This window comes from Diabrotica virgifera, chromosome 2 (assembly GCF_917563875.1).
Source record: "Diabrotica virgifera virgifera chromosome 2, PGI_DIABVI_V3a".
NCBI lineage: Eukaryota > Metazoa > Arthropoda > Insecta > Coleoptera > Chrysomelidae > Diabrotica > Diabrotica virgifera.
In genome coordinates, this window is record NC_065444.1 from 248,295,175 (window position 1) to 248,307,344 (window position 12,170).

The 12,170-nt window shown below is 35.4% G+C and overlaps 1 protein-coding gene across 1 annotated transcript; it reads left to right on the forward strand.

Annotated features, from left to right (window-relative positions):
• The first annotated feature begins 4,001 nt into the window (after window positions 1-4,001).
• Window positions 4,002-11,900, forward strand: LOC114327298 (uncharacterized). The gene is made up of 3 exons (XM_028275874.2): window positions 4,002-4,072; window positions 8,969-9,241; window positions 11,050-11,900. Exons 1-3 carry the CDS (start codon window positions 4,027-4,029, stop codon window positions 11,139-11,141), a joined length of 411 nt encoding a protein of 136 aa, XP_028131675.2. The 5' UTR covers window positions 4,002-4,026; the 3' UTR covers window positions 11,142-11,900.
• The last annotated feature ends 270 nt before the right edge of the window (window positions 11,901-12,170 follow it).

Consider the following 12,170-nt stretch of genomic DNA (forward strand, 5'->3'; position numbering starts at 1 on the left):
TGTTATTCGGTGCGAAATTCATATACGGAATGTTAAATATTCGTAGACAGAAAAAGACAAGTTTTTATTAGAGTCAGTTAAAAGGAGATTGATTAAAATACGTGTTAATGTACTGTTAAATAAAAAAAAATTATTACCTATATGGAATGTTATTTAGTGCGAAATTCTTAAATGGAATGGTATAGATTTCTTCTTCTTCTTCTTCTTGTGCTACTCCTATCGGAGATTGGAAATCATCAAGGCTACCCTGACGCCCTGACTTTGTTTACAGCTGACCTAAAAAGTTCATTAGTGGTGCAGCCAAACCACTCTCTCAAATTCCGCATCCACGACATTCTTCTAGGCCTGGATTCCGTTTTCCTTCTATTTTTCCTTGCATTATATTTTGAAGTAATGCGTATTTATGACCTCTCATCAGGTGACCCAAATACTCGAGTTTTCTTCGTTTTATCGTTAATAAAATTTCTGGGTCTCTTCCTATCCTTCGTATTACTTCAAGATTTGTGATTCTATCAACCCAACTTATCTTCAGCATTCGACGGTAGCACCACATCTCGAAACTTTCAATATTTTTTATGTTGTTCTGTTTGAGAGTCCAGGCCTCTACACCGTATAATAGCGTGTTAAATACGTAGCCACTTAGCATTCTTAATCGTAGAGGGATGCTTATATCTCTGTTGCAGAAGAATTTTCTCATCTTTATGAAGGTGGCCCTGGCAATTTCGATACGTCTTTTTATTTCATTGTTTTGGTCTCAAGTTTCGTTTATTAAAGTTCCCAAGTATTTATAACTTGATACTTTTTCAATTTGAATGCCGTTTATACTAATATGTGCTGGTTGTGTCATGATTTTACTGAAGACCATATGCTTGGTTTTTTTGATATTAATGTTTATGCCATAATTTTTGCAAGCAATATTTATGTTTGTAAGTAATCGTTGTAATTCTTCTACTGTTCTTGCAACTAGTACAGTGTCTTCTGCGTATCGAATATTATTTACAACCTCTCCTTTGATTACGATTCCTTCATTTGCTTGCAAAAGGGCTTCCTGACAGATGCTTTCACTATATACATTAAATAGCAGTGGTGACAAAATGCATCCCTGTCTTACTCCTCTACGTATTTCTATTGCTTTTGATATCTCGTTTTCTATTTTGATGTTAGCTTTCTGATTCCAATATAAGTTGAGAATTATTCGCAGATCTTTATTATCTATGTCTTTTCTTTCAAGAATGTCTCTTAGCCTATCGTGGCGGACTCTGTCAAACGCTTTTTCAAAATCGATAAAACATGCATGTACTTCTTGATTAACGTCTAGGCATCTTTGTGTAAGAACATTCAAACCGAAGAGAGCTTCTCGAGTACCTAGTCCTTTTCTGAACCCCATCTGTGTATTACTAATATCTGACTCCAACTTTTGATAAACTCGGTTGTGGATGATTTTTAAAAATATCTTTAGTAGATGGCTCATTAAAGATATTGTTCGATGTTCTGAACATTCTTTTGCATTGGATTTCTTTGGCAGTGTAACGAATGTAGACAGCAGCCACTCTTGAGGTATAATACCAGTATTGTATACTGTGTTAAATAAGTGCAATATTATACCTATTGATTCATCATTCAAGAGCTTTAGTAATTCAGTAGGAACCTCATCGGGTCCATTTGCCCTTCCAGTTTTGGAATTTCTAAGTGCCATTTCTACTTCACATTTTAGGATTTCAGGTCCCGTTTCACCATTTACCTTGTCAATGTTATTTCTGTTGTCCTCAAACAATTCTCTTATGTATTCACTCCATCTATTAATTTTTTCTGTTAAGTCTACAATAATATTTCCGTCTTTGTCCTTAAGCAAACTTATTTGATGTCTTCTTTGGGTTCCTGTAAGTTCTTTTACTTTTTTATGTATATTGAATGTGTCATACTTTCTTTCATAGTCTTCCATTTCTACACATTGTTCTTTAATCCATGATTCTTTGGCCTTCTTTATTATTTGCTTTATGTTCTTATCAACCTCTCTGTATTTTTCTGAATTATTCTTCAATTTGCGTCTTTCATCCATTAGTCTGGTGTCATCCACACCTTATGTTTCTTTGGAGATTTGGTTAGGTGTTTCTTTCCCGTAGTTCTTATTATAGTGTTTATATACTTCAGTTTTTCATCTATGTTGTCTGTTCTGCGGATTTGGTTTTCTGCTACACTGAGGTCGGTGTTGATTTCTTCGCGCACTGTTTGTCGTCGGTGTTCACTTTTAAGCTGACTTAAGTCTAAGGTTGGGATGATGGTTTTTCTCATTTTCTTTGGTCTAGCTTCTAACACAGATACTACTGGATTATGATCCGAACCGATATCAGTTCCAGGGTAAGTTTTAGTAGATTTCACGGCATTACGGTATCTTTTTGTCACCATTATGTAATCTATTTGGTTTCTGATTACTTTTTCTTGTGTGTGTTGAGGTGACGTCCACGTATACAGTCTCCTTGGGGGTAATTTAAAGAATGTATTAGTTATTATTAAATCTTCGCTTTGACAAAACTGAACTAAACGATCACCCCGAACACTGAACGGTATAGATTTGGGAGACATTATTTCTTTATTTGACTAAGGTTTCGCTTTCGCAGAATTTTTAATTACTTGAACGTGTTGTTTAGTATGTTTAGATCTGTTTCAGCTATTCAATTCTGTTGAAGTTTAAATGACTCACAGACGATACAATTTATCGTCAAACCTGGTGTGCAACTCAAGCCGTGTTCAAACTTCAACAGAATTGAATAGCTGAAACAGCTCTAAACATACTAAACAACACGTTCAAGTCATTAAAAATTCTGCGAAAGCAAAACCTTAGTCAAATAAAGAAATAATGTCTCCCAAATCTATACCATTCCATTTATGAATTTCGCACCAAATAACATTCCATATAGGTAATAATTGTTTTATTTTTCTTTAATAATACATTAACAAAATATTTTAAAATCAGTCCTCTTTAACTGACTTTAATAAAAAGTCGTCTTTTTTAGTCTACGAATATTTAACATTCGGCATATGAATTTCGCACCAAATAACATTCCAAATACTTTAATTATTGTTTTATTTTTATTTAATAGTACTTTAACAAGTATTTTAATTAATCTCTTTTTAACTGGCTCTAATAAAAAGTTGTCTTTTTCGGTCTACGAATATTTAACATTCCGTATATGAAATTCGCATTGAATAACATTCCGTATACGTGTTTGGCACCTCGCCGCCTATTAGTTGAAATATGGCCGCGTGTTGCAAAAAACCAACAGAAAAGTCCTAGGTGCCAAATACATATACGGAATGTTCAGATCCCTCCCGGCCATATGACGGGGCGCACGTGTCATAAAAAGTCATAAAATTTATTCTCTCACAGCTGATTTGTACAAGATTGTTTGATAAAAATATTTACATTTAACTGGTAATATTGTCCGACAAATTTTTAAGGGTGTCCAGCTGTCGGACGCACCAAAGTTTAGAAACCTCTATATTTACGAAACGGCCAATTCCAAAAATTTTCCGAAATAGAAAATTTGTCCTACTCGACATGAATATCAGCGTAAAAAAAGTCTCATGAGGGACGTTATAATTTTTTTTGTTAAGTGTGTGCCCAATATCTATCGGATTATAGTTATTGGGCCAAATGGAAAATCTAAAAAAAAATTAGAAAATGGAATGGAACTGGGCGATATAAGTCATATATTATGTAATAGTTCTTGTCACATAAAATACAAGGAGAATTAAATTAAATAAAGGAGGGAAGTAATACATTTTTCTTAAGTGTGGGCCCAACACCTAAGAGGGGATCATATAAATACCTCTTTGCATCAGCAAATCTAAGAACACCACACTTGCCCCAGTGCGTTTTTCGGACTGTTTGCTTTTGCGATCCATCACAATACATTCACCACAAACCCTGAAGAGGACAAAATCCTAAACGGGGACACTCATTGATAGCATAGTAGCAAATCTAATCATTACTCATAAAAAGTTGTTGGTGACTACAAAAACAAAATGAAATTCGTATCTTTGCTTTGTATTACGATCTTCACCGTCCTTGGTAAGTCAAATTCTGTGAACTCAATCATTCTGTTAAGCTTGTTTCATTATCTAATCATGTCATTAAGCCCAGTAAATGACCGTTTTGGAGTGTAGTTTTCAGCGTCACGAAAGGGATTTATTTGAAAATTTGGATTTAGATTCTACTTAACCTCCATTTCAAAGTTGGATTTGTTCTGTTGGTTGCTTTTACTTGGGGGGTGAAAATCACCCCTTCCAGGGCGCGCGGGTAACAAAACATACGTTTAAAATAAGTCTGAAAGTGGATAAATTAATTAATTCGTAGCAATTTTTGTTCTATATAGATTTTTAACTAAATCAATTTTTCAGACGGTTTCTCGCAAGTTTCCAGGCGGTTTTTCGCAAATAATCCAAAAAATAAGTATTTTATCGAAAACAATATTCTAAAATTTTAAAATATTATAAAAAAAAAACAAAACCTTTTGTTTTGCTTTTCACCCTATAAAGTTTATAAACCCAGAAAAAGCAAATTTGTAGCTCATGAAAAATACATTCTTATTCGTCAAATTCCAAATCGAATATTTCAACGTGAAATATTCAAAAAACGAAGCACTTTTGGAAAAGAATACAAAAATTTTTTAAAGTGTTAAAAAGCTTTATTTTTGGCACATGTTTCTAGCCCAAAACTGAGCGAGTTAGGGCTCAGAATAAAATTGGTCTTTTTTTTGGCAAAAAAACTCGTGAAAATCTCGTCCAAATTAGCTCCTTAAATAAAATTAATCATTACCGATTTACCATTTGCTTTATAATACGTATTGTTTATATTATGATCTGTAAGTTTGAACGGTTCGAATTATTTATTTCTCACAAAATTTGGTTTTAGAGCAGCGGTTCTTAAACTTTTTGAGTCATGTACCACCTACAGTTCTTTTATTATTTTTGGTACCACCTATATGTTTAGATTGTATTACCAAGACTTACTAAGTACTACTATTTTAATTTTTTGTGTGTTTTGTGTACCATCTCAAATAGTGATATGTACCACCAGTGGTACATGTACCACAGATTGAGAACCGCTGTTTTAGAGTAAAAAAATATAATGGAAAAAATGCTTTGTTTTCAAAATAACAAAAAAAGTATTACCGATACGAAAAATCTCAAAAAACAAAAAAATGTAGGTTTTGCTTTTACTATTTGGGTTTTATTTTGTTGTTCTGTAAGACAAAAATTGTTTAAGATATTATGGTTGTTTAAATTTTGTATATACACGTGATTAGTGATTCGTTCAAGCCTTTTCAACTACAACCCTTTCAAAAATAGTCACTTTGAATAGGTGAAACTTACAAATCATATTAAAAATACATAATGAAAGTAAATTGTAAAGCGGTAACGATTTTTTTTCACAATTTTGTTTTACAAACAAAGGGCCATCTTTATTTTGACCGCAACTCGCTTAGTTTTGATGCTCGAAACTTTTAACACAATAACAGTAAATAATTTTTTAAACGCTTTAAAAAAGTTTTACGGTGTTTATCCCGAAAAGTGCTTCCTTTTTTGGTTATTTCACGTTCAAATATTCGATTTAGAATTTTACGAATCAGAACACATTTTTCAAGAGCTAGAACTTTGCCTCTGCTGAGTCTACAAACGTCATGTATACACCATTTTTTTGGTTTTTTTTTTATAAGTTACATTTAAAGTTACCTCTATAATTATAGAGGTATAAATCTACTGAACACCGCACTTAGTCTAATTACAAAAGTCCTAACCAACAAAATCAATAAACTAACAACTTTATCAGATGAACAACAAAGATTCAGATCGGGAATATCCTGCGTAGACGCCGTATTTGTACTGAGACAAATCACAGAAAAGGCCATTGAGTACAATAAACCAGCATATCTATGTTTTATAGACCTGACAAAGGCTTTCGATCGCATCCAAGTCGAAGACGTCTTACATTTACTGTATAGAAGAAACATACCAATCAATATTATACAAACCATCGAAAACATCTATTTTCATAATCGAATACAGACAAAGATAAATGGAAAACTAACGCAGTTTATGCCAGTACAAAGCGGAGTCAGACAAGGTGATTCATTAAGCCCAGTGCTCTTTAATATAATAATGGACAAAATAATAGAAGCAGTGCGTAAAGGTCATGGTTACAGAATGGGGAACAAAGAAATCCAAATATTATGTTATGCAGACCAGGGCGTAACCCCAAAGGGGCGCCAAACCGAAGGTTTGGTAAATAAGAAATATTTATTTTAAATGAGATAATCATTTTTTAAATACAATTTTAATTATTTCATGAACAGCTAGAGAAATCTCAAAAATCAAATATTGTGTTATTACTGAAAAAATAATTATTCCCGTCCTGAAATGTTGAACTTACTCCATCAAAAATATATTACATTTTGTTGTTCCTTCCTAATTTTTTCCTTTGAAGTAGATTGAATTACGCTTGGCATACCATCCAATCGATTTTATGTTGTAAACCAGTGGTTCCCAACCTTATATGTCTGGCGACCCACTTTTTGATGTTTTTCATATTCGCGGCCCATCCCTCACTCATGATGATACACAACTTGCTGGATCAAGCAGTTTTACTCGTATAATTTGAGCTCCACACTCGCGCCGAAGTCGATCGAGGTTCAACAAGTACGAGAGTGTAGACGGCCACCTTGTGCAACTTTGCCTCACTTCGTTCTACTTCCATTCTCTGTCGGTCTGGGGCGTCCGAGTCAAAGGGATCTTCGCGAAGTGTTCCTCGCGAAGTAGAACGAGTGTGTAGAGAGGTACTTCGGACTTCGGTCAACTTTGGCGAAGTAACTTCGCCACGAGTGTGGAGGGAGCCAGTTTAAAGTGAATCTTTTACTCGAATTTATGATAATTACCCTTAATGAAACCAATATTCTATGAATTATGATTATGTATTTGACTTGAGTATTTTTTCCTTCTCGTCTATGCGTTTATTAGGCACAAACATTATTTACTGTTACTGGTGAAGGGGTGGTTTCCTGCAGTGAAAGGTTTAAAATTTTATTTTATGTTGGTGTTAATAGTTATTACCTACATTGTCATTGTATAAATGTATATTAGTATCAAGTAATATACCTTTTACCAAGAAGAAAATTTTTTATTAAATTTCACTTGTAATTAATGGTAGCAATTTTGCATGAAATCGAAGCATCGTATGAACAAACATGAAGATAGATTGTTTGTCAAAAATTGAACAGGGAATTCAAAAATAATTTTGAATTTGAAATATCTCAGTGGCGTACCTACTATTTTTTTTTTGTTTCAAAAATTTTAGACTATTACCCGTACGCGCGCCAATGGTGAATATAAAATTCTTAATTTTGTGTCAAAACATGTGCACCAACTATGTCTTAAACCCACCAAATTTCATTTACACACCTCAACCGGTTTTAGAGCAATAAATAAATCGTCAGTTTGTAAGAAAAACTATAACACCCCGTATCTCGGAAACAAATGAAAATCAAATAACAACATATGAATTATTTTTGATTATTTTTACGTATATTATACAGTTTAAAGTTTGGTGCGTTCCTCCCCACTCACCCTGTATAGTAGATTTAAAGGGCGCTAAAATATGTCCCGCACGCGGGCGCCAATCAGCCTTGCGGGGGCCCTGATGCAGACGACGCCGCAATAATCGCCGAGACAGAAGACGATCTCCAAAGATTAACACACGTCTTCAATACAACAGCCAAGAAATACAATAGATAATATCAGCAGAAAAAACCAAATGTGTGACAACATCTAAATACCCACTACGATGTAAAATCGAAATTGATGGGAAAATAATAAAGCAGGAAGCAAGGTTTAGATATCTGGGAATAGATATAACCAGTTATGGAGATGTTGAACAGGAAGTACGACAACAAAGCTTAAAAGCAAGTAAAGCGGCGGGATCTTTTAATGACACAATCTGGAAGAACAAACACCTAACACAAGACACAAAAGCAAGAATCTATAAACAGCAATTAGCCCTATATTGACATACACGACGGAGACAAGACCTGACACATCTAAAACGAGACGTCTACTAGAAACAACAGAGATGAAAATACTCCGACGAATATCAGGGAAAAGTCTGTTGGATAGGGAGAGAAGCGAAGAAATACGAAGATCATGCAATGTAGAAGACATAAATAGATGGGTAACAAAACGGAAACAGGAGTGGAACGAACACATTAGTAGAATGGCAGGGGATAGGATAGCACGACTATCACGAGATAAATCACCAGATGGACGAAAAAGTATGGGCAGACCAAGAAAAAGATGGTGCGATAACTTAAATAATTTAGGAGGCTAATATTAAAGAAGAAACAGGCTTTAAAGCCTACATACAAGAAGGAAGAAGAAGTAGAAGATATTTAAAGTTGCCTAGAATTAGTTTTATCCATTTCCCTACTTATTTTGAACACATTATTTTTTACCCCCGAGAGTAACTCTCACCCTCCAAGTAAAAGCAATCAACGGCACAAGTCTAACTTTTAAAATGGAGGGCAAGTGTAGAACCGAAATCTAAATTTTAATGCAATTCGGTGGTGATTATTGTATCGTATTGTATTTTTCTTTCTTGGATTATTCTTAGTAATTCTTTTTGTTCGTTCATGCGCCGAAGTACCTCATTTTTAGAAATTTTATGTACCCATGGAATTCTCAACATCCGTCTGTATATATACATCTCAAAGGCAAAGGCATCTATTCTCTTTTCTGTTTCAGAGTTAATTGTTAAAATTTTACAGCCATGTCGGTGGTGATACTGAAAATTACACGAAAGTTGAATCATTAGAAAAAGAAAGAAAAAAATTATGTTCTAAAAATTCAGATTTTCTTTCTTTCAGTCTTTTCAATAATGGTTCTACGTGCTAACGTTAAATATTTCGTATTTTGATAGTGATCATCAGCGCTGTGTTCGCTGCTCCGTCCAAGGAATCAACAGAGGCCTCTACAGAGTTCAAGGGATCGACAGAGGCCTCAATAGAGTCCAAGGGATCGACAGATTCGCTCAAGGAATCTCTAGAGAAGAAATCATGTCTAAAAGACTGTGGTCTTGATTTTACACCGAAGGTGTTAGAACCTGTTTGTGGGGGAGACGGAACCGGAATAGGAGACAAGACCTTCGGAAACGAATGTGTTTTGAGTAACTTCAACTGCGTACATTCAACCAGTAAGTATTTCATATTATAATATACAGGGTGAAATTTTGAAAATTTCGTTCTTCATTTTCATAAATATATATAGATCAATACATTGCTTTTGGGGTGTACGAGTGTGTTATAGAGGTATCACCTTTTATTGGAACGACCACATCAAACGTCATCGACGGGATATTGTTTTTTGATAACTGGTCCTCATAAGGCACATAACTCTCACTTATGGCTCCACGTGCCACATCCCGGTCAACTGCATTGGTCGGCAGGCTAAACTAAGTGAGGGTAGCCAGACATGGTGATAGGTTGGACAGTTGCAGCTGGCTGTTACAAAACTGACCATGCGGCGAGAATGATAGCCACAGAAACGGCACATATACAGCGGTTCAGAAGCCAAAGGGAAACCACTGCACTATTTTCCCAAGAGAATTTCTTCCCATAACGATGACAATTTCAGTAAGTGAAGATGGAATGTGTAGCGACCCGACTCACGCTCGGCGCCATCTCGGTTCCGGGTCGGATGGTGTGAAATTTGCTACCGGCTGCCAAGGTGTGAGGGACCAGACACCTGGCAGAAACTGTGCGACTGAATCCAAATTTTCATTTAATTTAAGAAAATGTCAGCGAATTGGTACATGGAACGTCCAGGGACTGATCAAAAACCCTGGAAAGTTACACATAATTGAAAAAGAAATGGCAGACCACAATCTTTCGGTATTGGGACTCTCAGAAACTCACTGGAGAGGAAAAGGGCATTTTAAAACAACTGCTGGCAATGTCGTCTATTTTTCAGGCCCAAATAACAAAAGTACAAATGGAGTCGCAATAATTACACCCTCTAAACTTAATGACTGCGTAATTGGATATAATACTATTGATGACAGGATAATATCCCTTAAAATGAGAATATCCACCAATACCCTACACCTTGTCCAGGTATACACTCCTACAACAGCTGCACAAGAAGAAGACATCAACATGTTCTATGGTCGTCTAGAAGAAACTGTTCGCGCTATTCAGAATCGTGAACTCGTCATAATTTTAGGAGATTTTAACGTCAAAGTGAAGTCATCTTATGAAAATATTGAAGGACTGCTGGGCAAAAATGGTCTAGTGGAGTTCTGTGTAGAACAACATCTTACAGTTACAAATAGGTTATATCAACATCATCCACGGAGATTATCCACATGGTGCAGCCCAGATGAACGAACAAGGAATCAAATAGACTACATCCTAATAAGATCAAGATGGAAGTCGTCGTCCGTCAACTGTAAAACATATCCTGGCGCAGACTGTGGAAGCGATCATCAACTCCTGGTATTGAACGTTCGACTTCGTTTTAAAGTCCCCAAAAGGAAACCCCAGATAAAAGTCATGTCTCTAAATCCATCAAAAATCAATGACCTCCAACAATCACGATCCTCAGTAATGGGGAAACGACAGGAGAGAGACAGAGAGAGATTGTTTTTACAGACTTTGATATACACAAGAAATATCCCAGTAAATAAGTACACCCAGTTACACCCAGTAGCGTGTACATAAACTACACTTTCTGCCAACAATAACAAGAATATGTTAAATAGTTTTAAAGTACTAGGTAAAAATAGTCATTAAATTTTTAAATAAAATACCCTACAACTCAGTAACGAGCCACATTTTATTAAGTGATTTGGGTTAAATCTTAATATTTTGAAGTCTAGAATCTACAACTCAGAGATTGGACATTCTTAATGAATCACCCTGTATAGTACAGAAAGTATAGAACTTAGAAATTACAGTAATTTGTTGGTGAAGGTATTTTAAGATATTTCTTTTTGTTTTTTAGATCTGAAAGTGGTCAATAAATGGGTATGTCCAGGTCCAGATGGTTGGATCATCACCCTTAATGTGAAAAATAATGAGACAAATTCTGTTTAATGAATTCATTTTTTACTAAGACGTTATCCAAAATAGAGTAATTTACAATGAAGAAACCTCATCTCCGACATTGCTGTCTATGATAACTAGTAAACATATACCTATGTATGTAAAACTTTTCACACTTTCAGTCTTCTATGGTTAGTTCTGTAAAGCCGGAGATACACATGCCTGTTATTAGCACACTGGCATACCAGTACCTAGCAAGCACCAGCTACTGTCCCCAAACTGGCAAGTATGTACGTTAGCTGGCATGCTAGTTCCTGGAATGCTTGCTAATCGCAAATAATTTGATTTTTCTTGCTAGTAGCGTGCTGTGAGATAAAAGGGGCATGCTTGTGAGTGTCACTGGCATGTGTGAACCAGAGATATGTCAACAATAGATCAGGCCAGGGATATGCCACTCAATGCATCGGGGTGTAACGCCAATATCAAGTACAGTGGTGTACCTATCTTTGTCTGTTGTGCGAGTGTGAGCGTATTTACCAAGAGGTGGGAGTAATGGAACGACAGTGACACAGAGGCGGCAGCCATCGTATGCTAGAGAGAGAAAGCTAAGCGCCGGTAGAGAGAGATAAATAGACTACCGACCCGAACTGCTCCGCGTTACGCTATTTTTCGGACCTGCCCTAATCTATTGTGTTATTATATCTATGGTGTGAAAGTGCGCTACCGCTACGGGCATGCCAGTCTGCCAGTAGCTAGCAGAGAATTGTCAGATTGGTTATTTTGGAGATAAATAAAATGTTTTAGTTTAAACTTGTTTTTAAAAATGTTTCGTTGGGGTGATGAAAAATCATCAAATTAATTTCTATTTATAACTATGTAATTAGTAATTAAAGTATATTTGGAATTCACCTAAATCATCTCTATGTAGGTGTAGGTATATAAAAATAAAATAGCTCGTGACAATTCTTACTTCAAAATTCAAGCGGAAATGGGTCGGAATCATTATTAAATTTCTAACAATAATTATCCATGGCCATAAGCAATATTTGCTTGTTTAATTCATCCCGAATACATTACATG

Excerpts from the sequence above, each read along its gene's own strand:
- LOC114327298 (XM_028275874.2), top strand. The coding sequence starts at position 4,027 with ATGAAATTCGTATCTTTGCTTTGTATTACGATCTTCACCGTCCTTG. Across the intron at positions 4,073-8,968 it reads TACGATCTTCACCGTCCTTG|TGATCATCAGCGCTGTGTTC; the intron begins GTAAGTCAAATT and ends GTATTTTGATAG. Across the intron at positions 9,242-11,049 it reads CAACTGCGTACATTCAACCA|ATCTGAAAGTGGTCAATAAA; the intron begins GTAAGTATTTCA and ends TTTGTTTTTTAG.